This window comes from Phyllopteryx taeniolatus, chromosome 7, assembly GCF_024500385.1.
Source record: "Phyllopteryx taeniolatus isolate TA_2022b chromosome 7, UOR_Ptae_1.2, whole genome shotgun sequence".
NCBI classification, from domain to species: Eukaryota; Metazoa; Chordata; class Actinopteri; order Syngnathiformes; family Syngnathidae; genus Phyllopteryx; species Phyllopteryx taeniolatus.
The window spans coordinates 31,802,576-31,830,549 of record NC_084508.1 but is presented as its reverse complement, the minus strand read 5'-3'; the positions used below and the strand labels follow the sequence as shown (position 1 = coordinate 31,830,549).

Below are 27,974 nucleotides of genomic sequence, written 5' to 3'. Positions count from 1 at the left end.
TTCCGGCCCCTCCCCCAAATGAAGCGAGCCTCGTGGACACGCCCCCTTCATTACTCGACACACGCCTCCAAGACTCGGCACAACGAGTCCAGCGACAATTAACTGTCATTTCAGTCTGCCGTGTGACATCGTCCTTAGGGGTCACTTTTAAACTTTGTCCTGCAACATTAGATAACAGGTACGTAATCCCCCCCCCTCTCCCCTTCCCCGTTTTTAGATTATCCAGATTTAAATAAAAATTAGTTCCAAGTTTGATTAATAATAATAATAATGTGACATTGCTGTGACTTTTGTCATAGGGTTTAAATGTGTAGCGATTCAAAAGTTTGGAGGTCAAATTCAGTTAATTTGCAAATGTTATAGTGCATTTTAGCTTTATTCCGAAATTGCATCCGAAGCCAATTGTCCCTAACCTTTTTTGTGTATATAAGGATGTATGCATATACAGAGTGCCACTATTCCAGGTCGTGTGCCGTTTTGATCGAGTTCAAAATATGTGTCGTTTACTACACAGTTATCATTGATCATTTTAGGGCGATTTTTAATGCCGCGTGTGCTTGCAGCCTCAGCAAACAGAGCGGGCATGTCTGGACAAAGCCTGGTTGGCGATGAAGCCATCTTTTTAAATATATATATTTTTAAAAACGATGTGGTGATACGTTGGTTTCGAAGCGGCATCTTCCTTGTTTAGTAAATTACAATGTTTTGACTTATTCTGTATTTAGTGAAATTAAATACTGGCACAACCTTTCAAAAAAGCCTTTAATGAAGTGCATTCCATTTGTATATAAATCATTATTGTTTCATATTTGTCATTATCATTTACTGTCAAAGTTACTGAATAAATGTTTAACTGTTCCAGGCATGGGTTCCCTATCCCACAATTATCTCCTACTGCTATGCCTCCTCGCAAGCTGGTTTCCACCAGTCACTGGGCTCTTTGAATGGATGAGGCAGACTGAGCATCCTCCGGGAGAAATGGTGTTACCTCCTCCACCTGCAGATTTAGCTCCAGTAATTCTAGTCAAGGATGCACAGTTTGAAATATCCACTGCTGATGAGAAGTTCCTGGCAGAGGCCAAGCAGATGACGCTGAGTGCTTTAGATGGCTGCCACCACAGGGTAAATGGATCTCTAAACATTGAACATTGAGTATACACTATAATCTGGAACAAGTTTTGGGATATTTGTCCATTACAGTATATTATATTACAGGCAGGCATGTGCACAGATAGAGTCCTAGTGACGCTTGAGCACTAGCCTCTTTTGACCTAGATGAGAAAAGTGCCCTTTGGCTGGATGGAGCTCATTATTTTCTTAATTCATCAATATTTTAGAAAATGATTTATTAAAAAAATAAAATAAAATTGTCATCAATTTCCCCCAAAAGTGTTTTGATATCAAATGGGTATTTGAGTCCTTGTGAGAATGGTGCCCCTCACTGAGCCGCAGTGCACACAACCCGCTGCCACTTGATCAGGGGTGTGTAGAGCTTTTATAGCCACTGAAGCTTCCCTTAACCTCCTTTGTAAGTAAGTTCATAAAATGTGTCGCTTGTTCACATACATAAGTTAATGTAGAAGTTAAATATATCTACTACTGTTTTTCTTAAGGTGGCACGGTGGATGACTTGTTAGCACATCTGCCTCACAGTTCCGAGGAGCTGGATTTAAATCCTGCTTCGCCTGTGTGACGTTTGCATTTTCTCCCCCTTCCTTTGTGGGTTTTCTCCAGGTACTCCAGTTTCCTCCCACATCCCAAAAACATGCTTGGTAGGTTAATTGAAAACTCTAAATTGCCCGTAGGTGTGAATATGAGTGCGAATGGTTGTTTGTTTATATGTGCCCTGCGATTGGCTGGCGACCAGTTCAGGGTGTACCCCACCTCTCGAGTCAACTGAGATAGGCGCCAGCACGCCAGCTACCCAAGTGAGGATAAGCGGTACGGAAAATGGATGAATGGATGTTTTTCTTAATAGTGTGAATACTTTTGGTCATGGCTGTGCTTGTTTTTTGGGGGGAGCTTGAGCACCTGCCACCAAAATATCTGTGTACATGCCTGCTTACAGGAAATATTGAAGTTTCGTTTTGTGTGGCTATTGGTGGTATTTTCCACTCTGCTTGAAAGACTTTCCATGAAGAAATAGTTGTACATTCATCAAGAATCACATTTTTGCTCTCTGATACAATTTGAAAATGAGAGGACCCTAAACTAATTTCCTAACCGGGACAATAAAAAATCATTGTTGCTGTTCAACCTAAAGGTATTTGAAGGGGTTAAGCACAGGAAAGTCCTCACCAAACTTACCCAACTATGTCTTGACGAACCTTCGTTGTGGTCGGGGGCATGCTGGACCTACCACAAACTGTTCCCATAAAATTGCAATCATTGTCAAAAACGTATTTTATAAGGTAACAGATTCGAGGTGGATATTGGGTGTATCGCAATGCTTTTGTGCATTCAGTGTATGTTGAAATTTGTGAAAAATCTAATTTTTTTTTCTTCCCAAGTTTGTTTCCTTGATGTTCTTTGTGTCGTATTATACAAATGGTTGTGTATGTTCACAGGCATGTTTGTATTTTAACATGGGTATAACACTATGCTCTGTAGGTGGTTGCTCAGTTAAAGATGAGCTGTGATGGTCTCTCAGAAGAGGAGCTGGCGAAGCTTGGTGTTTTATTGTTCAACTGCCAGGCACAGATTGAGGGTCGTAGAATTTACCCATGTACAGAAGAGATGGTAAATCTTGGAATTTGGCACTATTATAAATGAATAAATCATGTATATACAGTATTATGTTTGTGGCCCTCATGGGGTTATCTCATTTGATTTTTCAGAGTATAAAAGAATGTACAGCAAACATGGACTCTGACACATGGAATGCCTATCACATCGTGAGCAACAGGGCTCGCTCTGTGTGCTATGCAACCCGCCAGCAGCTCTTTCGGCGCAGGGCAGAGCACACGGTGAACACACTTATCTCGACAGCGGCTAGCCAACTATCTGCCATGGAAGACCTGAAGGTAGGACAGTCCCCCCCACCCCCTTCTCAAGGTACCCCGTATATACTGTAATTGGATTTCACTGGCGAAAACCACTAATACTTTGCATTGGATATGGGTAGTGATGCACCAACATTTTGGCTGCTGAAATGTTTCTGCCGAAAATAGCCCAAAAGTGCATTTTCGGTTTCAGACCAAAACACGTTTTTCACTGAAATAAAACTACCGAAGTAACCCATGTTTCATACATAACATGTCACATGTTAACACTGACAGCTGGCTGTGCGAGTGCATACATATCAGAGTAAATAATCACTTAACAAGTGAATGCCCTGTAGAGCTTTCATGATTATCCAGTTGAACTGAGTGGGAGGTCACTTTATTACACACAACCTACACTCACGATTTGAGGATACAGTGCCACAGTGCCATAAATCAACCATAAATGTTGAAAATAAGCATGAATGTTAAATAACATGCATTCAACAAACTACTAGTAACATAAACGTATTAATAAGAAAGATGAACATCTTGACTATTGTAATATTTAGTGGGGGAAGTTAGACAGGCACTAAAGAGGATGAAAAATGGAAAGGCAGTTGGTCCTGATGACATACCTGTAGAGCAAGGGTGTCAAACTAAATTTTGTCCCGGACCGCATTGTAGTTATGATTTCCCTCAGAGGGCGGTTAAAACAGTGAAACCATATAAATGATTAATCACCAAATCATATTACCATTACACAACAAATTGAGGGATAACTAGTTTTTAAATCAGAAGACAAGAATAATGGTTTGTTCAAGTATTGTTTGTTACTGTAGAAGAAGGGTTTGGTAACAGAACAATGCAATATCTCAAATTATTGTTTATTATTATGACAATTTGGGTACAGATTTGAGCAAAAACCACGGAAGTCGACGAGCATGATTTGCTTTCGCGGGCCTCATAAAATGATGTGGCGGGCCGCATCTGGCCCCCGGGCCTTGCGTTTGACACCTATGCTGTAGAGGTATGGAAGAGGTGGCTGTGGAGTTTTTGACCATCTTGTTCAACAGACTTCTAGCAGGTGAGAAGATGCCTGAGGAATGAAGGAAAAGTGTGCTGGTGCCCATTTTTAAGAACAAGTGTGATGTGCAGTGCTGTGGGAACTATAGAGGAATAAAGATGACGACTCACACAATGAAGTTATGGGAAAGAGTAGTGGAGGCTAGACTCAGGACAGAAGTATTTGCGAGCAACAGTATGATTTCATGCCTAAAAAGCGTACCACAGATGCATTATTTGCAGTACAGAGAAGGTCAAAAGGGGCTATATTGTCTTTGTAGAGCTAGAGAAAACCTATGACAGAGTACCAAGACAGAAACTGTGGTAATGCATGCGAAAGTCTGGAGTGCCAGAGAAGCATGTTTGAATAGTACAGGACATGAACGAGAGCAGCAGAATAGTGGTGAGGTGTGCTGTATGTGTGACAGAGGATTTTAGGGTGGAGGTGGGACTGCATCAGGGATCAGCCCTGAGCCCCACTGATTGCAATGGTGATGGAGAGGCTGACAGATGAGGTTAGACTGGAATCCCAGTGGACAGTTTTGTTCGCAGATGAGATTGTGAAAGCAGGGAGAAGGTGAAGTAACTGTTAGAAAGGTGGAATCATGCACTGGAAAGGAGAAGAATGAAGATTAGTTGAAGTAAGACAGAATATATGTGCATGAATGAGAGGGGTGCAGGGGGAAGAGTGAGGCTACAGGAAGAAGAGATTGTGAGGGTGGAGGACTTTAAATATTTGGGGTGAACAGTCCAGAGCAATGGTGAGTGTGGTAAAGTGAAGAAACGGGGCCAAGCAGGTTGGAATGGGTGGAGGAAGGTGTCAGGTGTGTTATGTGAGAGAAGAGTCTCTGCTACCATGAAGGGCAAAGTTTATTAGACAGTGGTGAGGCCTGCCATGATGTACGGATTAGAGACCGTGGCACTGACGAAACAACAGGAAGCAGAGCTGGAGGTGGCAGAAATGAAGATGTTGAGGTTGAGTGGCCATGTTGGGTAGTGTGGTGGATTTTTTTCGCCTGTGTTCTCTCACCCTGGAGAACTCCGACGTCCGTCGGGCATGGGATGAATGAAGACTTCGAGACACTTGGCGTTTGGGCTAATTCGATTTATTGAACAAGCCTTAGTGTCATAACAGCTGGTTACATTGCCAGAACGACTAAAAAGCCCCTGGAAAACCCCCGGGATCTCAGTTTATCAAGGTTCTAATTCACTGGGCATGGAATTTGCCCCTCCTGGGTGCATCCGGAAGGAGGGTGCTCCTCATGACCATATTTGGAAATGCACTCGCCTGCTGGTGCCTCTTTGGATGTGTGAAATACCCCTACTCGTCTGCTGTCGTCTCTCAGTCTGGTCAATCTTTGCTGCGATAATGCAAAACAGTCCTCTTTGAAGACCAGGACCCCTGGAGTAAACCCCAGACAGGTTTCTGTCAGGGGGATGCGGGACACCCCAATAAACATAACTGGTTAAAGGATGTTCTTTGATGTAGAATTACAAAGAAAAGATAGTTGGTGTGAATACAAGTCTCCAACCATTTGACCCTCCCAAAGGAAGTCTGGTTTCAGTACTATTGAAATATACTACATATTCCCCCCTTTAATGAGATCCCCGAACTCATTACAAAACCTAGAGTTAGCAAATGACACCTGGCAAGAAACAACAAACCAGCGTTAGCCCAAAAAGTTAACCTATTATCTACAATTTGGAAGAATCTACTTGGTCAATAAAATCTATCATGCTCCAAGGCATCTACTTAAGGTTAACCATTTATGAGGAAAAACAATTATTCTAATAAGGCCGAATCACTCCCTGAGTCTCCTCGTCGCCCCCTGAGGCCCCACGTGCGTACCAAACAGCCAAACAACCCAAATCTCCTCCCCGCTATCAAAAAGGAGCCAATCCCAAATTTATCAATTTGTACGCGCAGCCTCGTGGAAGCGCCAAGGTTTCCCGGCTCTCGGTCGAAAAACCTTTCTCAAACGAGATGAAGAAAAGAGCAAGAGCCATATCAAGCGTCCTTCAGACCCCGTACATCAAAACACCCAAAGGGACCCTGACTCGGATGGCAAAACATACACAACAGAATAATACAAACATTGAAATAAATGAACAAAAAACAGTGTAAAACACAAAAAAGAACTGTGGAAGCAAACCTATCAAAATACACACAAAATAAAAATAAAAATCTTAAAGGTGGTCTCCCTACATATGGTCTACAGCTCGTGTCATTGATGAAGAAACTGTAATCCCTGCAGCCTGGGGCCCGCTGTCCATAATCACAATCCATGAAATTGTCCCAGAGTCCAGGTTTATACACGCGGGACCCCGAACAGCTCCAGACCACCCCTGGAAGAACAAAAACATCTGCCAGTATTTTGTAACAAAAACAAACACAATACCACAAACAGTCAAATGGCTTAACAATACATCATATGGAGAGCAGTCATGTCCACCGGGCTAGAGCCAGACCAGCAAGGGGAGTCTCTTAAGACTTGACTGCCCACTACCCCCCCCTTGCATCGCCTTAGGTCTCCAATCCACGTGGACATGACTGCTGTACGTACACCACTGAACAGCACTTTTATAAAACAAAATAGCACACAAGAATCCTGGCACAGACAATGACTTAACGTTGGAGTAAAAACAATACACAAATGTTCACATTGGATACACATCGAGTACCGTCGACTCCATGGTGACCACGTCTCCATTAGTTTCGTGCCCCTTTAATACTGGCAATTGTACTTTGTCTCCCGGCATTACAACGCCAACCCACCGGAGGATCATGGCCTTGGCAAAGGTGAGCAGCAAGGTGCAGAAGCAAAACATGACACACAAAACCAACACGAGTGCTGCTAACATTTGGACTATCACAGCACCCATAGGCCCAAACCTATCCTGTAACCAGGTATTGGCTGACCAACCAGCTTCAGCTGAAGGGCCAAACACGTCTCTAATGACTTAACGACTAATGACTGAAATGTCACTGAATAGGTCTTAAGCCTATCTCCGAACGGCTGAACTTTAAACTTCATCAAGTAATATACACATTCCGAAATTCCCATAAACCTTCCTGGACTTCCATGAGTCTCATTGGAACAAAAACAAATTGTCGATTTAAGCGGTCTCACATTTATCGAGTCCGGGACCGCTGATTGCAAATCTTCATGCTGTCCTAGCAAATCCAAATATTTCAGATCTTCCACCCAGTCACACTCTGTACCACGCACCCTGATATTATTGTGATACCACTGAAGATGATGATCCGGTGGGTCGGTTTGTATGAAGTCTAACCACCTTAACAAAGCATGTTGGCAATAGCGACGTAAAGGCACCGGTATTGTTTCAAAAATTGACACCGACGTACTGGGAGGCGGAACCCTGACCAAGCATGGTCCGTTAATTAACCCCGAATCTCTAACAGAATGTGTCAATTGTCGATACCACACATTCCTACCTGCCCAGAGGTCGTTGCCATGTATTGCCGAGGAGTCAAAGCCAAAGGCCTTCCATTTGTCTTGACGGGTTTTTAAATCCCCCACCGGCTTGAAAAAATAGTTCTCTTCTCTTTCGCGTGCACCAAATCTGGTCTCAGGTGCTCTGCCGGCAGTGGGTTCACCGTGAGAAGTTAGATCCGCAGTTTTCCTTTTGCCATCAGACTTTACGGGATCTTTAGTCCCTTTCCTGCCTTTAGAGGAACTAATACTTTCCTTAATAGTTATCCCCTTAGAGGGGGCTCTAACGTGTCCTTTTTCTTCTACCAGGTCTACTCCTAACTCCGGTGGTGTCGGCTGCTCCACGGATAGGGTCTTTATTGCTCTCGATGCCCTGAGTCGGTTTAGGTTCTGAAGGTGTGAACTTGAGTTCCTCGGGGGCGTGTTGTAGATTGACGTAGCTGAACCTTCCTTCTCTTCCCTCAACGAGTGTGTCATTGCTGGGAGTATCCAGAGCGTGTAGCTCAGGATCAGTAGATGCCAGCTCCCCCGTGGATTGTTTTTTACTCGGTTGTTGCAGATCCGCTTGTACTTCTCCCTCTTCTCCTGCAGGGACATGAAGTGGTCCGGGACCATCCTTCTCCTGTCTATCCCTTGGTGTGGTGTCTTTTTCTGGTACTTTGACACAGTGTGACACATGGTACCAGGTTGGAGACCCTTGAACCTGGATCGCGGTGCTGGTACTTCAAATGGACCTTGTCTGCGTTCGTTGAACCACTTCCTCCTGAAAACGTTCACAAATATCTTGTCCCCCGGTTGCACTGTGTCCTTTCTATGTTCCCTGAGTCTCTCTTGCGCTTCGTCTTGCTTCTGCCTGTCAACAACATATGTTGATATACACCTATGTAAAGTCGACAGATACTTGACGTACGCCTTCATCTCAGTTTCCAAAAGGGACAGACTCGGACCTTTCCCGCTAATCCGCAAACACGGTGAAGGCATTAGTCTACCTGTAACCAATTCATGTGGCGTTATGTGTAAGTCGCAAAGTTCACTTGACCGACATGCCATTAAAGCAAGAGGAAGCGCAGTTGAGTCCAGTTGAGTCCCGTATGTTGACCAATTTTACCAATGCGATTTTTCAGCACGCCGTTCATCCTTTCACACATGCCCTGACTTTGCGGATGATATACAGCTCCCAATCGCTGCGTAATTCCTAATTTTTGGAAAATTATTCTGACCGTTTTATCCACAAACTCTTTTCCATTATCCGAGGAAATCTGATCTGGAAGTCCCCACCGGCTTATGACTTCCCGACATAAGAACTTGGTAACAGACTGAGCATCCTTCCGTTTAGTTGGGCACGCTTCAGGCCATCGTGAAAATCTATCCACGACCACCAGCAAATATCTTTTCCCCTCAATTGGTTTTATCATATCAACAAAGTTCACCACTAGTTCCCGCATTGGCCCGTTAGGGGTTGGAATATAACCTGGAGGTGTCTTCACCCCTCTCCTGACATTGTTTTTTAGACATATGATGCATCTGCCTATGATATAGTCAATTTGTTGCAGTAAATATGGTGCCCAAAACCAATATTCTTTTGTAATCTTCCGCTTCACTTCCCCCCTTGCGACATGGGCATGCCCATGCGCCTCATGAATTATCAGACCCAACAGATCTGGGGGCGCCACTATGAGACCCTCATGATTTCTCCACAAACCCGTGGAGTCTTGACACGCTCCCCTGTCAACTCACAGCTGCTTGTCCATGGGTTGTGCTGCTTCTTGCATCAAAATAACATCCTGAAGAGTTATCTTGTCCTCTAAATCAATGTCATGCGTGACCAAAAGAACTTTCCCCAGTCGTATTAGCTCCCGTGATCGCTTTAGCTGCTTCATCAGCTGCCAGATTGCCCCGTGAGACCCTTGATGCGTCATTTATGTGCTGCGCACTTGGCGATAGCTAGTTCACTGTTTCATTATCGCTCCCAATAGTTTCAGTATTTGTGCATGATGTTGGATGGGGGAACCGTCGGTTTTCTTGAACCCTCGGTTCCTCCACACCGAGCCAAACAGGTGACAAACATTATGTGCATATGCTGAATCAGTATAAATGGTCACCTGTTTTCCTTCTGCCAACAAACATGCCTCGGTTAAACCCACTAATTCCGCCAATTGTGCTGAGGCTGGTTGGGGTATTGTTCGAGCTTTTACGATAACAAATTCCGACTTTCTTGCGCGCACAATCGCATAACCAGCACTCAACGAGTCCCCAATACGATAAGAACCATCCGTCCACAATTCTAAATCGGCCTCACACAATGGGAGGGCTTGCAAATCTGCTCTTAATCTGGAATATTTTTCCGCCTCGTGTCTGCAATCATGAGGTTCCCCATCTTCTGAAGTTGGCAAAAGTTCAGCAGGGTTCACAGTGTTACACCTTGCTAGAGTCACATCTTCCTGCTCCAAAAGTCGATAGTAATCTCTGAGCCTGGACTCCGTCAAGGTGAACTTGCTGTGATTCAAGAGATTTCGAAGGCTGTGATGTGTCAGAATCGTCACGGGATATCCCATTGTTATAGCCGATGCTTTTTCATACATCAAGTAGACACCCACCATCGCCCTATAACAATGGGGCATTCCCTGCTCCACTTTGGAGTAGGCCGTAGAGTAGTATGCAATAGGCTGTGGTCCTGTTCCTATGCCAGTGGGCTGGCAAAGGACGGCACATGCATACTTTCCCCCAGTGGAGGATGACACAAATAACAGGAAATATTTAGAGTAATCTGGTAAAGCCAATGAAGGCGCCTCCTGCAACCTCTGTTTGACTGATTCAAAAGCCACAGCGCCTTCTTGAGTTAGTTAAATTTGCATGCAACTGGTCATGCCCCGTTTCTTTAACCATCGCCCTCAGGGGCCCCGTCAGTTTGGCATAATTTTCTATCCAGGCTGCCGAATAGCCAACAATGCCCAAAAAAGTCAGCATTTCGCGCACCGTTCTTGGTTTGGGACCCTTTTGAATGGCTTCTTGGTGACTATCTGCGATACTCCTCTGGCCCTGCGCAATTTTTTGGCCCAAATACGTCACTCGTTCTTGGCAATATTGTAGCTTCTTTTGTGAGACCTTGTGTCCATGGTCGGCTAAAATTTGCAACAATTTGATTGAATCCACATGACGCGTACGCCGGTCTGGAGAGCAGACAATAATGTCATCTACATACTGGATTACCGTGCTTGTCAATAGTTGCCTGATACCCTCCAAATCCTCTTTCAACACTTTATTGAAAACGTGGACTATGTTTGTATCCCATGGGGAGTCTCTGATATTTATAAAATTGTCCCTGATATGTGAACCCAAACAAGCCTTGTGATTCAATGCTGAGGGGGATACTAAAGAACGCCCCACATAGATCTAGTACCGTGTAGTGAGTCGCCTCGGGAGGGATTTGGGTCAACAAAGTGTGGGGGTCAGGTACGTCTGCGGGAAAGTCTTTTACCACTTTGTTCACAGCCCGCAAGTCGTGTACCAAGCGATAAGAAGCATCTGGCTTTTTAAGGGACAATAGCGGCGTATTACTTTGTGGAGTCTGTGTAATTTTCAAAACATTTGCCTTAAGCAGTCCTTTTATCTGTGGTCCAATTCCCTGACTTGCTTCATCCTTTAATGGGTACTGTCTTTTCCAGGGTGGTCTAGTGCCAGGTTGAAGCTGAACTATAACCGGCTGTGCCGATTTCACAAGTCCTATGTCAGTACTATGTTTTGACCACAGCTCTTCGGGAACCTGTTGCAACATCTCTTGTTTCAATAGGTCATGTGACACACTGAGAATTGAGTCATGTGTCAGCTGTACGGTCTGGGGGCATCCATAGCCCCGCGATGAGATCATGATCTTCATAAATATTTTATCTTCACTAGTCCCAATAGTTCTGTTTTCTGCAAGTTGAGTGAAAGTTGCCGTTTCTGCTTCCTTCATCATTTTGCCCACGTGTTTCTGTTCATATTCTTCGGTTATCATTAGGGTCACATGGGGGACCCCATCCTCAATCGTATATTCTCTTACAAGGTACTCATCCATGCGTATTTTCAGGGCTGCTCCTTGGGGTTCCAAGATGATGCAGCTTGCAGTCAGTGGAACTTGCTTAGGTTGACGGCTCAGCCATTCTTCCGCCCCTGCATGTGTAGCCTCCTTGTGGTATTGGAGGGTACAATGATACGGGTACTCAGGGAATCTTGCCCCGGGCATGTTGGCCACCATAAACTTTTCCCACACATTGGCGGGTTCCAAAAGTTCTTGGCTGATGTTTCCAAGCCAGAACACAGATGCATCAATATTATCTGTCATCACGAGCCTTTGCGGAGCCATTTTGTAAGGCACATCAACTAGGCAGCCATCTGGGGTGCACCTGATAGTACAGTTCAATTTACATAAAGCATCTCTTCCCAGGAGAGCAGTTGGCGTATGTTCTGATACCAACATAGGCAAATCAATTTGTTGCGTCTGACACTGGAGCTGTATCGGTTTGGTGGAGGGAATCAGCTGTTTCACACCCTCGAACCCGATTGTCCGTACAAATCTGCCAGACATAGGGAGATGCATGGCGTCCTCAGGCCGGATACAGGTGAAAGCCGCTCCGCTATCCACCATCGCTAGCAGAGGGTGATCATTTACTCTCACCATGACTGTAGGTTCTTCTTCCGGCCCCGACACCACCAGCTGGCATCCCCCCTTCGGGTCTTCCGGGCCCCCCTAGAATCCAGGTTCTGGCCCTCCGCCAGGATTAAGAGGACCTTGAGGCGGCTGAGGTTGACTGTTTGTATGTGTGGTGGCTCCACCAGGCGGCGGGTTCCCCCCTTGCAGCCAACAAGAGCGAGCCAAGTGTCCCATTCGGCCACAGATATAACACGGGCCGGGTGTCCGTTGATAATCTCCCATCCGATCCCGAGTGCCTCCTCTTCCTCTGAGGCCACTGCCCCTCCCCCTCCAGAAAACTTGGTTCGGCACAGGAACCCTTGGCTGCAGCAGAGGTTGAATAGATTGTGCGCCATGTGGCTGGAATTGTGTTTGATTGAAGTGGCTCGGGGTGGGCTGGACCTGCGTCTGTAGTACTACGGCTTGTTTCTTTTCCTTTTTTGTCCCAGCTAACTGTATTTGATTTTTTTCTCATCATTTCCAAATTCTGCTCCTTCTGAATCAACTCTTTTTGCCGTTGTAACTCGACTTGATGCGCTATATGATCAGTATATATGGCTCTTGACATGCTACCAAGGCCCACTACCTCGGCCAGCTTACTCCTCACTTGCAGGGGGAGGCCCTTCTGTATCTTGTCACGTAGGATAGCCTTCTCCATCTGTGCCACGTCGGGATCATTACCAGTGATGTGTCGCCAGGTCTGATGAGCACGAGCCACATACGCACGGGGATTTTCCGCTGGTCCCAATGGTTCAATAAAAATATTGTTGGGGTGCGCGTTCGTCGGAAATGTTTCCCTCAAGACTCCCCATACCTGGCCGCGTACTGCAGCGAACAGTTCTGAATCATTCACTGCCGTAGTAACATACCGGTATAGACCCGCCTTCTTTAGGATGTCTTTAAGCGCATGGACCCCCAACAGGGTGGCTAGAAGTCTCTTTATGTCCCCCACAGCGGGCTGCGTTCCCACTAGGGCCTCTTCAAGTTTTGATATCCACGGATGCGCTCCGTCTTGAAGGGTGGGTAACTTCTCAAGCACCGCCGTCATGTCGGAACTCTGCCAAGGCTTGTATTCAAGGTGCTGTCCACGAACCACTATCGGGAGGATCTTACTTGGCGACTCAAGGATTTTGGCGGGGTGCCTCCTCGTCAAGGCGATCTCTGCAATCTCCAGGCTGTGCAGGTGCTCTTCTACCTCATCTCGCATCTCTGGGGTGGTTGCCACCTCCAAGTCCACGTGACAACGTTGCTTGCGTAGTCTTATGTCTCTCAGTGACTGGGCTGTCCGCTCGTCAACCTCGGTGGGGGTGTCTCGGATGGACGGTGTGGGGCCCATGGCCTCATGCTCCTGGGTAAGGTCATCTCTGTCACTTTCACTGTTACTCTCGCTTGACTCCCCCCCCTTGCAATGTCCTGCGTCCTTTTTTCTCCGTCCTTAACAATATACTTTTGATTTTCGGGTCGTATCCTCCAGCGGCCCCTTCAGTGTCACTCTGGATATCACACTTAATGTCCCCCTTTGTTGGCCTTTTTCCACTCCCTTTCAACTTTTTTATTGATTTTTTTTCTTTTCTTACAGCAGGGACTCGGTTGTAACACAATTGTGGCCTTTGCTTTACCTGTCTCGATTGTACTGTCCCTCTCATCTTCAATTTGGTAATTTCCTTGTTGACGAATTATTGGGAGTTGTGGATAAATGTTAGCGTGCACAGGTTTTCTTTCATATGGCGGGGGACCCTTAACTGGGGAATCATGCAAGAAAGGTGTGTGTTGGACTTTTGTCATATCTCTTCCCACTTCTTCCCAAGTCTTTGCTATCTCCTTATTCTCATTTGTTTCCCTCTGTACTTTAATTCCTTCATCTGCAAACAGTTTCAACATCCCCAGTTCCCTTAGCCGCTTTTCCTTACGTTTTCTTCCTGCCCTTCCCGTTTTCTCTGTCACCTTATATGTAGATACAAGCACACGGATGGTTTCAATTACATCCGAGTTAAAGGTCCCCTCGACTGGTCAAGGTCTATCGATTTTTGGCCAGCGTTTACGCCACTTTTGGGATGTCTCGCGAATCCCCATAATAAGGGGATGTTCCCTTAAAACATCCACGGGGGGCATCATAGTAGAGGTAGCGGGGCCTTTTGCTGGCATGATGCAAGGACTCTTTGTTCGTCTGTTATTCCTCACCCCTTTCCTAGCCTCTACTGGCCACTCCCAAAATTTTTTTTTTTAATTAGGCAGTATGACCATAACCTCCTAGACACACCGCAATTAATCCGTTTGCCAACTTCAGTAGCGCAGCAGTACAATTTGGAATGCCCTTTAAACCATCCCCCTTAAGCCAAGACACCCTGCACAGATACTGAAACTCCACTTAGTGACTTTTAAGCAGCATCTAGAGCTTGCGAGCTAGAAGTGCCACATAGGGACGCTCACAAAGGTCAGTCTGTTGTCAAGATTGTTATGGGCATTCAATTCTTCCCGTAGACCTGTACATTAAATCAAAGAGTTTGTGGATAAATTCACACTGGCCTTAAAGTTTGGCTGCGCCCTCTGTAACGTACGCCTCAGGCGGGAGCAGTCGTGTCCGGATGTCTCATCCGGGGTGCCACTGGCCACTCTCGTTCTTCCCTCAAGGACTCTACGGCAAAAAAAGGAGAAAGATTGGTTACACCACGGGACAATTCAGACCAACATGAAACAAGTATAGTATTTATACATCAAACTGAAGAATAAAGTAGTAGGACTATATTTAGTTCACCTCCTTTCCTATGGGTAATTGAGACCACAAACTAGCCCCGTATTTGCACCGTATTTATGTACTGCACGACTACGATTGAGTTACTGTTTCAGTTTCTCAATTCATCCACTGGGGGGAGTCATAGCACTGTCAACAATCTTACCGTACTTACCCTTCGGCGGCGTCGTCTCTGACCCCCATCCTCTCCTTCACGTCCGCCAGCGGTCGTGAAAATCAACAACATTACTCAACACACAAGTACCAACACCTCAGAGGCCATTCTCACTTCCTGCAACAAATAACCCGCCTCCATGACCATTATCAACCCACTTCGTCCTTATTCTCGGCCTGAAGTTTATACTCCACGGCGAGGTGAGTCAGCGCCCCCGCCCCCACACCCCCGCTTGGCACGCACGCTAACGCTGAGCAATGACCCCCTCGAGCCACTGTTTTCCCCAGGGCGGGGCGGACACAATAATGTATAGCAAGTTGGCCCCCCTTACATGCACAACTGTCTCCTGCCCGTTTCTCCCTATCGGGTAACAGTTACGGCCACCTCACGGGGTCAACTACCCGCCCGCGAACAGGGCGCATGCCGCTGGGGCGGGCAACGGTCACACTGGACTCAGCCTCCCCCCGCCTGACACAGCTTACAGCCAGCTTCCCCGGTACGTAATGCCGCGGCATCACCGGGCACTACGGGAGCACATAAACGGAACACGTCAATCTTTCCTGCGCATTTTTCATTCCTCACATAAGCCGTTTTCACGTGACAACCCAAGCATTAGCCACCATTTCACTTACTCGCTGCCCTCTTCAGCTCCTGGTATCACGCTAGGGTCCGACGATACATTTCACCTCATGTTCCTACCATATCATCCGAACCAGCACTTTGTCCGCCATTCATTCAAACTCCGCGTGCAGCCCGAAATGAGCCACAGCTCCGTAACCCCATGAGCGGCCACACCAATTCAACCGCCTGTATTCCTAGCGTGAAGCGTTCATGCCAACAAAAACATCCGGGGTCGCGTCTCGCCTGCTTCGCTGGGGACACTGGCCAGCTCATTTGACCCGGAAATAGAACAGCACGGTGCAATCCGGACGTGTTCACGCCCGCCCAGCGCTCGCGTTGTATATATATCTATATTAATTTATCATCCGAAATATTGTGTGCCCACCTATGTATACCCCCAATACTTAGAACTTACTTGTATTTTTTACAAAGATAATGGGTACCCTTTAGAGCGCTTTATAGCTGTTTACATAGATATTAATATAATTATATTTATTATAGTTCTAGGGTTTTCTTCATATTGTGTACACAATTAATACGTCGTATCACACAGAGTATTCGAATCACACACACTTAGTCCACGGGTCTTTTTCACCTCATCTTCACACCGAGAGCGTCGTGTGATGACTTAACTCCAATTCCCGCGTCTGCTAGCTTGTGGCAGCCTCTCATGGCCCGCCGACGTCACTTCTCTCAGACTACGCTTGCACACTCATTCTGCTAAATAGTAACCTGGCCAGGTTGTGTTCAATAGGTACTTAACGACTATGGGCTATGGTACTCATCTGGTGACGTGCCTTGCTAATTTACGGCCTGACTGACATCATGCCAGCATGCGATCTCAGACATCCGCATGAACGCATCCACTAAGCGCACGTCCCAAATCGAGCATTCTACTGTTAACACTTTAAAACTTCTTTTGACATCTCTGCGTGTCTGAATCATTCATTCTAGAGGGCCACCCCCTCTACGGGTACATAACCAGTTCTATCTACCTTTTAAACAGTACTAACTAAACCAGCACAAACGACACAAATTTTAGACGAAGCCTCAAAACATCCCCGCCTGACACGGATGCACAAGAAAATGCCCACTTGTCGATTTCAATACAGCACAAAAGCCACTCGCGGCGCGCGGCCGCCATATCCAAACAGTGAGAAAATGCTCACCTTCTTTAGCCGGCATGAAATCTGAAGCGGCCCCACGTCGCCTCCTGCTTGGCTGTGCTGCAAAGAATCCTGTTCGTGACGCCACTTTGTGGTGGATTTTTTTCGCCTGTGTTTCCGAGAACTCCGACGTCCGTCGGGCGTGGGATGAATGAAGACTTCGAGACACTTGGCGTTTGGGCTAATTTGATTTATTGAACAAGCCTTAGTGTCATAACAGCTGCTTACATTGCCAGAACGACGAAAAAGCCCCCGAAAACCCCGGGATCTCAGTTTATCAAGGTTCTAATTCTCTGGGCGTGGAATTTGCCCCTCCCTGGGTGCATCCGGACGGAGGGTGCTCCTCATGACCATATTTGGAATCACACTCTCCTGCTGGTGCCTCTTTGGGTGTGTGAAATACCCCTACTCGTCTGCTGTCGTCTCTCAGTCTGGTCAACCCCCCCCCCCCCCCCGGGGTCCTTTGCTGGGATAATGCAAAACAGTCCTCTTTGAAGACCAGGACCCCTGGAGTAAACCCCAGACAGGTTTCTGTCAGGGGGATGCGGGACACCCCAATAAACATATAACTGGTTAAAGGACGTTCTTTGATGTAGAATTACAAAGAAAAGATAGTTGGTGTGAATACAAGTCTCCAACCATTTGACCCTCCCAAAGGAAGTCTGGTTTCAGTACTATTGAAATATACTACAGTCGAATTAGAAATGAGCTCATCAGAGGGACAGCCAAGATTAGATGTTTTGGAGACAGAGAGAGCAGACTTAAATGGTTTGCACACATCCAGAGGAGACGAAGTGAGTATATTGGTAAAAGGATGATGAGGATGGAGCTGCCAGGCGAGAGCTCGAGGAAGACCAAAGAGAAGGTTGATAGATGTAGTAAGGGAAGACACGAGGGCAGTTGGTGTTAGAGAGGAGGATGCAGGAGATAGGCTTACATGGAAAAGGATGACACGCTGTGGCGACACCTAACGGGACAAGCCGAAAGGAAAAGAAGAAGGCAGAGGTGTTCTTGAAGAAGCAGAAGTTGTAACCAGTGTTGGGCAGTAGCCACGTTAGTAGTTTAATTATATTTTACAGTTGCGTGGTTGTACCATTGCCGATTTCAACATCAAATTGATGACAGTCCCCCAGACAGTTCTAAACTTTACATGCATTTCCTCTGTTTGATGTCAAATACTGTACCTGCAGTGCTGTGGTATTGGCTCCCTTCTCAAATTCGTATATGTACACCGGCTCTCGCCAAAAATCAGATGCTACAGGCTCCATGTTAAACATGACCCTTGTGAGGGTAAGCGGTACTGAAAATTGATGTAAGAAGTTTTTGTGTGGCGATGCAGAGCATTATGCATAAAAGCAACAGTGAGTCACCTTCACAGTTACTGTAAAGGTGGTCTTCCCTGGGCACAAACTTGCAAGAAAAATAAGACTCCACAGGATTGCAAGTGATTAATGTATGGTGCTGTGAAAAAGCATAGGCCCCCTTCTCAAATTCTTATATTTTTGCATAGTTTTCCCACTTTAAGATAATCAAACAAATGTAAATAAACAAATATAACCCAAGTGAACTTAAAATGCTGTTTTTAAATGATTTCATTTATTAAGGAAAAAACCTATTCAGTAACCTGGCCCAGTGTGAAAAACTAAGTACCCCTTCATTAAATCATGAAGTGCTGTAATTGTAATCACAGTTTTTTTTATTTTCACTGATCACACCCGAGTCTGATTACCTCCAGATCTGTTCAATCAAGAAATCACTTAAACAGAATCTGTCCCAACAAAAAGAAGTCTGACAAAAGAGCTAAAAAATTCCAGACCAGTCAAAAAATAATTCAGTCTGGAAAGTGAACCATGAGGAGAGCCGTTTTCCTCACATGGAGAACGCATGGAACAGTGGTGAACCTTCCTAGGAGTACCCTAGTCAAAGTCCAGGCAGGCTTGAATCCGATTGAAATGCAGAGGGGTGGCCTAAAAAAAGGCCGTTCATGCTCGGAAACCCTCAATTTTTGCTGAAGTCAAACAATTCTGCAAGGAAGAGGGGGCCAAAATATCTCCACAGAGAAAAGACTCATTGCCAGTTCTAGAAAATGCTTGATTTCAGTTGTTGCTGCTGAGAATGGCCCAACCAGTTATTGGGTTTAAGGGGTAATAAATTTTTCACACAGGGCCAGGTAACTTTGAATATTTGTATTCTTTAATAAATTAATTTAGCATTTAAAAACAGAATTTTAAGTTCACTTGGGTTAGATTTGTTTGATATTTACATTTGTTTGATGAGCTTAAGGTGGGGAAATTATGCAAAAATATAAGAATTTGACAGGGGAGGGGGGGGGCAATACTTTTTCAAAGCACTGTATCTGGCCCTAGATGCCCAGCATAGAAACAAATGCCCGCAAATTGTCTGATAATGCAGCGGGGAAGGTTGGAAAGCTTGCAACGGGTGGCAGAGGTGTGTAAAGTCTTCTTTATAGTCGCGCGTGTGGCGACCGCGCTGATGTCATGGTGCCTATCCTGCGTGCAGTTTGCCTTCATACTCTAGCGCAACCCACGCGCGCAGTTTTGAAAATGTGGTGCAGTTCTCCTCCAAGTCTAGGATGCCACAGGATGGCGTTTCCTCTGCAATTTTTGGCCATTTCCGGTAGCAGTTTTTACTTTCCTTTTCGTAACAAGGAACAAAGCAACAACAATGGCGACCGTGGAACAGTTTCTGCTAGAACAAATGGACCGAGATGACCAGATGATACATTTAATTATGCTGCAAAATCGATCAAGAAGGCGGCGGCGTAGGTGGTATGTGGAACCGAGAGGAACGCTGAGTACGTCATCATAGCATGTGCTAAAACGGACCAATCACGAGAGATGATCTCCGTGGCATTCTCCACGCAGCAACAATTTTTGCCGTGTGCGCGTCAAGCGTCGCATAGGGGCCGCGCGGGCCAATGGAGTATAGAGGGGGCTTAAATCTTATGAATACCATGGCCATATCTTCAAGGTCCCACTAACCTTCCTTACTCATAGAGTCCTTAAGGCCTTTTCATATTGCACTTGGCAAGGTATAATAATTGCGGTATCCCACTGTCCCGGACTTTGGGCCAAAAGAAAAATTATATACTGAGACGTCTCTGCGGGAGCTTTGAAACTCTTTCAAAGCACCCTAATCAGCCTTAGATACACATCGAAGTACTCTTCCTGGAAGTAGAAAGGTTATGCACAAGTTTGAACTGAGTTGCTACTGTGAAATTAGTATGGGATATTCCCAGTCCCTTTTTTTTTTTTTTTCTCTGCTGCGTCACCTCCTCCTCAAAATAAATTAGGGCTTTCTTTTCCAACAATGACAAATACATATTGCTGAGTTGCGGTACACTCAGCAGAGCGAGCCTCCCGACTTCCTTCAAGGCTATTGCGTCATCACTTCCAAATATGGGATGGCCGCACCCCCGTTGGCGTCGTCGTCTTTTCAGATTGTGCAAGTGTAGTGTGAAAAGGTGATGAAAATGTTTTAACCACTGATGTGAGATTATCAATTTTCCCTGCCAGCCAAGAGCATTGCACTGTGCAACGAGTCTTGAGGAAACAGAACACTAATGCGTGTATGAGCGCAATGCCGCGTCCTCCTAAGACAGACATGTTTCCAGATCCTTGTAGAAAAATGTCTGACATGTTCATGAGACACCCGCCACCACCTCGTAACGTTGCCCGCAGTCCTGAGTCTGCTGTGACTGGGAAACGGGTGGAAGAAAGAGCCAAGGAGGACAGGCAGGGAGTGAGGGTAAGGGAGAGTCTGCAAGGGGAAGCTCAATAAATTCTAAGTTATAGTTCGAAGCGGTGAGTTAATGAACAGGCAGTCATGTAAGTAAAATCTATGGCTATGACCTCTATTTAAAAGCCTCTATAGGCAAGAACCTTGTACCCCAATACCACATGAAAAAAAATACTTGTCTCTCCAACTACCACCATAATGACTGTTAAAATACAGTAGTGTAAAAATGAGGAACATGTTTTATTCCTAGAAAGTATATTTAAATATTGTAAATCACAAATATTATGCACAGTTGGAACATTAACACTGTGCTAAACTGTACTTGGTAATTCAATCGAGATGTATTGCACATAAAAGTTAAATCAAAATTGTACCTAAATGCTGCTGCTTACTGTGCCACTGAATGCAGTGGCAGAGGTGAACCATTTCTAAATTGTTAAATGCCAAATGCCTTAAGTATTGGACCAATACTTAAGCATTGTGTTAATGTTCAAACTGCATCATGAAGCTTTGAGGCTTTCCTTCAATTTGTGCTGGAACAAATTCGGAGCTTTCGTGCTTCAGTGAGAACAGTAGTGACATCTGATGGATGAATGAAGTCACAGCAACCTACGTCACTAAACTGTGTGAAACGAGACTCTCGTTATCTTTCAGCAATTAAAGATAAAATACAATGTTCGTCGATGTATGTACGTAAGCCTGTTTGTGTTTATTTAAATAGACGAAGTTGGCATTAAAAAGCTGGATTCCACAAAGTAAATATGTTGGTCACGCGTGCAACTTTATTATAAAGGGATGACTTGTGAACAGAAACAAAAGGGCACAGAGATGTCTTTTTTTATTAAAAAACAAAAAAAATAATTTCTCCAGAATTGGTTTCAGGCGGCTCCTGTTGATGCTCACCATATATCCGTCTTTGGAAAATATGCGTTCACATGGAACTGATGATGCTGGTTGACATAAGTATTTTAGAGCCACTTTCCACAATTCACTTTCAGACGTATATGTTCAAAACAAAACAATTAAGTCATCTGAGACCATGCGTGTCTAGTTTACCCAAGCGCCAATCCTAATTTAATGTTTTGTGACAGGATGGCCAATTGGAGCTTAGAGCGATGACTGCAGCATCGCTAGACAAGCTCCTGCAGGGCCACACTGATCTGCATACTCAGCAGGTCAAGCTGCACGAAGGCCAGGGTCAAATGGAAAGTTCCCTGAGAGACAACCTTGAGCGTCTGGGTCAGGAGAAAGCCCTCATTGCCTCTGGACAAGAACTCATAGCCCAGCTCATCCAGGGAATTGCAGATAGAATGGGTGAGAGCTTTTATTCATCTTTTGCTCCATTTCATATACACTAGCTCCATAAAGGCCAGAGGTGACTGGACAGGGGTCAGTGTTGGCATATTTATTTTCTTTTTAATGGCTACACAAGTATTATTCAAACATTCTGTACAGATAAAAATGTAAGATTCATTGACTTATTGTGAAGAGTTCTGTTTAAAATAGCAGTGGGTTTAAAAGCGTGAGCAAAGCTAAATTCTTTATAGTTTATTATACATGCAAATGCATTGTGAACACTGCACATTCCATTCAAAATCAAAACATCAAGAAAACCATATTCCTTATTAAGCCTGTTTCACACTGGAGCTATTTGCTGAGCACAGTTTTTTTGCTCAGCAGAAGACTCACTGTGCATGTGTAATTTTTGGCACGTTTTCCACCTTGGGGCAAATATCAAACATGCTTTATTTTTTTGCCTAGTGATGTAAAAAAATGTGTGTGTCCTCCATGAGCCATGTGCGGATGGCAAAAATTCAGTTGTCCTAGCAAAACGCATCCTCTGGTTACACGATATTGAGATTGCGGTGCCCGGCGAAGTTGTCAGTAGCTACATATTGGAGAATAAACTGGTTTATGTGACCATACGCTGCTTCGGCCAATTTCATGAATTAAACTGAAAACTGAAATGTTACACATTTTATTGATGAGGTATTGCTGTCACCACTTGAAATTCCTACCTCAAGATGTTATGTCATATACAGTAAGTAGGGACAATCTGCTGCATATCAGAGGATAAATTGTTCGATATGAGGCCAGATTATGCTTTGACATTTTCCGATTTCAAAAACAGGGATACGTGCCAGCAGCCATTCCCAAGCGGCATCAATAAAATACAGAATAACACCATTTCAGTTTCTTCAGTTAAATTCATGAAATCGGACGAGGTAATGTCTTGCCAAATACCGAACAAATTATCCTTCAATATCTAGCCGCTAACAACTGCTGGGGCGAGGGGGGGGTGCCATCATGAAATCATCTGACCGGAGGATACGTTTTGATTGGCCACCTGAATTTCTGCTTTCAGCATGTAGCTCATAGAGCGCATGGACATGGGGAATTTTCTGCGTTGTGAGGTGAAAAATATCAAACTCATTAGATGTTATTATCGTGAGGCAGACAACTCACAGAAAATTCTGCGTGCGCAGTCAGCTATCTGCTAAACAAAAGGTCTCTAATGACTTTTTGCTCAGCACATAACTCCAGTGTGCGGCAGGCTTTAGGGAAAGGGAAGGTAATAGGAAAAAGTGCTTGCGTTCAAATCTTACGAGCAGGTTGAAAACTACATACTCCATGTTTAAGCACACTACTATTCTGAACTATCATTCTTCACCCCCCCCAAAATGTATGTTTTTGTAACGTTTCCCTTTCTGTTTAAGCAATTGTTAGTGAGAATGTTCAGATCCAAGGCTCAGAAGTACAGGACAGCCACAGAGCAATTGTTCAAGACCTTGCTGCTGTCGGATATCAAGCACAGGGAATCCAGCAAAAAATTGGTATAAAAGTAGAATTCAACAAGATTACACCACAGTTGAAAATATCAGTTACATGATTTGTTTTTACTAACCTGTGACTTCAGATGACAGCATGTCAGAGTTTCTTCAGTACCAGGACCAGACATTGCACTACTACACAGATCTCATGAGCAAACTGGAGCACATGAATAGCAGTCTGGGATTTATGCTGCACTACCTCGATGAAATGCAAGGCCGACTAGATGAAAGGCTTCACGTAATTCAGGGTTACCTTGGTTGGGCAGGTGAAATGCATTCTGTTATTCAGTTACACTTTGCCTTTTCCAAGACACCCCCCTGATTTTTCCTGACACGTGTCCTTTTCTTGTGATTCCAGGTTTAAGCATCACTGCTATGTGGACATGTATTGCGCATACCAGCTATTTTGTACTGTTTGCTGTACTTCAGTCATTCCTGCGTTGTCCAGTATTCTCTCGTGCAATGCTGCTGCTTACTGTGCCACTGAATGCAGTGGCAGAGGTGAACCAACAGCCGGCGCTGGATCTCGCAAGTCTTAGCCTGCTGCTAGTCATGCTTTCTCTAGGTACAAGCTCAAAGCTGTGTACAAATACAATATAAAGTGAGATTTTTCAGTTGTCACCCACATCCACCCCCCCCCCCCCCCCCCCATGAAATCCCCAGGTTATTGGTTTGCGAGTCAGTTGTGGGTTCAATTTCAGAGAAGAGAAAAGCCGACTGCTGCGTTGCCATTTGTCTCTTTTGAATTAGTGGAGCCACAGAAGTCATGTAACCCATATCCACAATCCTCAACACCTCATAAGTTAGTCTGAAAGCTTCTTTATTCCAGTTTTTGCTAAAGTCACGTAATAGAATTATGATCTCTTGCAGAAAAAAATACTGTATTTTTTGTATCCATGGAATCTTGTTTTTGTCCTCAGGGAAGAGCAGAACAACCTGCAGAATCGAGATGACGTTATATCAAGTTTGAATATTTTACAAATTATATCACAAACCCCAATTCCAATGAATTTGGGGCATTGTATGAAAAACCAAAATATATAATAATTTGCAAATCCGTTTCAACCTATATTCAATTGAATACACAGCAAGATCTTAAATGTTCAACCTGTTTTTTTGTTTGCAAATAAAATGCTGGGAAAAAGTATTGCCCCCCCCCCCCACATACATTCTAATATTTTTGCATAATTTTGACACTTTAAAGTTTAAGATGATCAAACAAATGTAAATCATCAAATATAACCCAAGTGAACTGAAAATGCTGTTTTTAAAAGATTTCATTTAATAAGGAAAAAAAAAAACTATTCAAAGTTACCTGGCCTTGTGTGGAAAAAGTAATGGCTCCCTAAATCTAATAACTGGTTGGGCCATCCTCTGAAATAAAGCGTTTTCTATGACTGGCACTGAGTCTTTAATATCTCTGTGGAGATATTTTGGCCCACTCTTCCTTGCAGAATTGTTTGAATTCAGTAAAAATTGAGGGTTTTCGAGCATGAACGACCTTTTTAAGGTCATGCCACTGCATTTCGATCAGTCAAGTCTGGACTTTGACTAGGCCACTCAAATCATTTATTTTTTTAAAGCCATTCAGAAGTTGACTTGCTTGTTTGTTTTTGGATCATTATCCTGATGCAGAACCAAAGTGCGCTGCAGCTTGAACTGATGGCTGAACATTCTCCTTCAGGATTTTTCAATAAAGAGCAAAGTTCATGGTTCCATCAATCACAGCAAGTTGTCCAGGTCCTGAATGAAAAAGCAGCCCACCACCCTGTTGACTGTTGGTACGATGTTCTTTTTCTGAAATGCTGTGCTACATTTACTCCAGATGTAACAAGACATGCACCTTCTAAAGTCAACTTTCATCTCAGCAGTCCATATAATATTCTCACTAAAGTCTTTGGAATCTTTTTTTTTTTTTTTTTTTTTTGGGCAAAAGTAAGACGAGCCTTTGTTGTTTTTGGTCAACAGTGGTTTTTGCTTTGAACCTTTGCCATGGATGCCATTTTTGTCCAGTCTCTTCCCTATAGTTGAGTCATGAACCTTAACTGGGGCAAATGAGAACTCCAGTTCTTTAGATGTTGTCCTGAGTTCCTTTGTGGCCTCCTGGATGAGTTATTGCTGTTCTTTTGGGGTAATCTTTATAGGCCAGCTACTCTTAGGAAGTTTCACCACTGTTCCATGCTTTCTCCATGTGAGGATAATGGCTCTCCCTATGGTTCGCTGGAATCCTAAACCTTTAGAAATGGCTTTTGTAACCCTGTCCAGACTGATAGATGTCAATTACTTTATTTCTCAACTGTTCTGGAATTTCTTTGGATCGTGTCATTTTGTTGCAGCTTTTTATATCTTTTGTCTTGACTTGATATTGTTGGGACAGATTCTGTTTCAGTGATTTCTTGATTGAACAGGTCTGGAGGCAATCAGGCTTGGGTGTGATCAGTGAAAATTAACCAAAAATTGTGATTAGCTACAATTAATTCATGATTTAACAAGGTGGTAATTTTTCACACAGGGCCCAGGTAACTGAATATCGTATTTTCACGACCATAAGGCGCACTTTAAAATTTTCTCCAAAATGGACGGGGCGCCTTATAATGCGGCGCGCCTCGTGTGCACCGAGTTCCAACATCTATAAATGTTGTGTGATGAGCGCTCAGCTTGACTTTTTTTTTTTTTTTTGTGACTTTTTTTTGACCGCTTGACGGACTGGGACCATTTCCTGCAGACACGCTGCATATACAGAGGAAAAGCGGACGTGACACTTTTATGTTGAGAAATGTCACTCTTAAACTGTGGGACTATTTGTTCACGCATTTCACAATGTGGTTACCTCACCCCATCCTTGCTTGTGAACAACTGAGCCTTTCGGGGATGCTCCTTTTATACAAAATGACTCCTGTTTCCAGTTAACTTACCTGTGGAATGTTATGAAATTTTTTTTTATTCCTCGTCTTTTGTAGCCCCTGTCCCAACCTTTTTGGAAGATGTTTCAGGCATCAAATTCAAAATGAGAATATTTGCAAAAAACATTACTCAGTTTGAACATTAAATATCTTCTTTGTAGTCTGTATTCAATTGGATATGTTAAATGATTTGCAAATCATTGTACAGGAGGCCCTCGATTTACGAACGAGTTCCGTTCCTACGCTGGCGACGTAACACGATTTTCCGCCTAAGTTCTTGTTAACGTTTCAGCGTTAAAGTCGGCGAAATACTTCTGTTACGGGTATTGTCCCACGTGATTGTGACAGCAAGCTCAGTGTGTGTGCGTCGAAGTGTGAGTGAGACGGGACTGCAAAGGAGGAAGGAGTGCGCGCCGGTGCGAGTGAGTACAGTAGCAAGTGTAGTGACGGCGACCGGAGAAGAGTAGCGATTAGCGGAGGACCCCTCGAATGTGCAGAGGAGCTAATAAACCCATTAAAGCAGCAAATCGGTGCTTCGTGCCTTTATTGTTGCCGCCACCCAGCTCAGCTGTGCAACGAGAGAAGGGAGTTAATCCCTGCGTCTTCCAACCACGGTCAGGTGACCGTAGTAGGAAACACTTTGTATAAAGAAACTAAAATACATTAAAATAAAAAAATAAGATGCTGTACTTACCATTACTGCTGAGAGTGTGAAAAAAGGAGGGCGAAAAAGGCAAAGATACTCCCGTCGCACAAACACAGACAAGCACTATGCACTAGCTAAGCAGAAACACTATGGTGCTGGGACAAAATGGCGGACGAGGCACGGGCGTTGTAAAGTCGAAACGTCGTAGGCCTAGTGCGTCGTAACTCGAGGACTTCCTGTATTGTTTTACAAAACATCCCAACTTCATTGGAATTGGTTTGTAGATTCAAAATAGTCAAGTAAGGTTATCACAATGTGTCAAGTCATGTTTTTGTTTGTTCTTAAATGTACAGGTGACTTTGGAATGCCTGTAGTGTCTCCTCTCAGGAAACCTGCACCAAGTGGTACACCTAATCACTGCACTTCTCGACTTCCTCCCCAGCCTGTTCTTTCAGCAGTGAGCACATTGAGGGAATGTTTAAATCACAGCATTGTAATACATTATTAATTGTTTTTTTTTTTTGAAGGCTTTGGTAGATATTCCTTCAAGAAATCTTAGGGGTGTTTTTGACACTTTGAATGACTCTCATGATTTAGTGAATGACTCGAGAAGTGCAAGTCCTACTCCATCAATTAGCAACAGGTCAGTGGTTTTGTATTCTGCACACAGACGACCTAAAATTATTCCATGAATTTATTTTTAAAAGACAATTCCTGGTCTTTTCAGCTCTTTGTCAGGACGTCAACTCTGCAACGCAATTACCAAAACCGGTAAGACATGTAAGAAGAGAGCGCGGTTTGGTCAAGAATACTGCGGAATCCATGAAGGCAACCCCACCCCCTACTTTCACACTTGAAATGCACTGCCTTGCAAGACGTTACCTTTTTAAATTAGGATTTAGTTTTTACTTATTGCGTTTTTAATTACATTTCCCCATGGAGCCTTGAAATAAATAAAACCAAAACTTT

General features: G+C 44.3%; 2 protein-coding genes across 15 annotated transcripts; one reads left to right on the top strand and one right to left on the bottom strand.

Moving 5' to 3' along the window:
• Positions 1 to 32: 32 nt before the first annotated feature.
• bmb (brambleberry) lies at positions 33 to 27,974 on the top strand. Its single transcript, XM_061778484.1, has 13 exons — positions 33 to 178; positions 863 to 1,122; positions 2,611 to 2,739; positions 2,838 to 3,023; positions 21,717 to 21,939; positions 23,343 to 23,459; positions 23,543 to 23,722; positions 23,815 to 24,021; positions 24,120 to 24,258; positions 24,377 to 24,420; positions 27,359 to 27,462; positions 27,533 to 27,648; positions 27,733 to 27,974. Exons 2-13 carry the CDS (start codon positions 865 to 867, stop codon positions 27,860 to 27,862), a joined length of 1,833 nt encoding a protein of 610 aa, XP_061634468.1. The 5' UTR covers positions 33 to 178; positions 863 to 864; the 3' UTR covers positions 27,863 to 27,974.
• On the bottom strand, positions 4,791 to 21,707 carry LOC133480455 (uncharacterized). 14 transcript variants are annotated; one of them, XM_061778494.1, is made up of 4 exons: positions 15,712 to 16,014; positions 15,080 to 15,114; positions 14,732 to 14,808; positions 4,806 to 8,354 (listed from the first exon to the last, which is right to left on the bottom strand). In XM_061778494.1, exon 4 carries the CDS (start codon positions 8,177 to 8,179, stop codon positions 6,917 to 6,919), a length of 1,263 nt encoding a protein of 420 aa, XP_061634478.1. In that variant the 5' UTR covers positions 8,180 to 8,354; positions 14,732 to 14,808; positions 15,080 to 15,114; positions 15,712 to 16,014; the 3' UTR covers positions 4,806 to 6,916. The 14 variants fall into 14 exon arrangements, with proteins under 14 accessions (XP_061634484.1, XP_061634473.1, XP_061634478.1 ...); XM_061778499.1 differs by having other exon boundaries at positions 4,806 to 8,264; XM_061778490.1 differs by lacking the exons at positions 15,080 to 15,114; positions 15,712 to 16,014 and adding an exon at positions 16,870 to 19,171 and having other exon boundaries at positions 4,806 to 8,350; positions 14,696 to 14,808.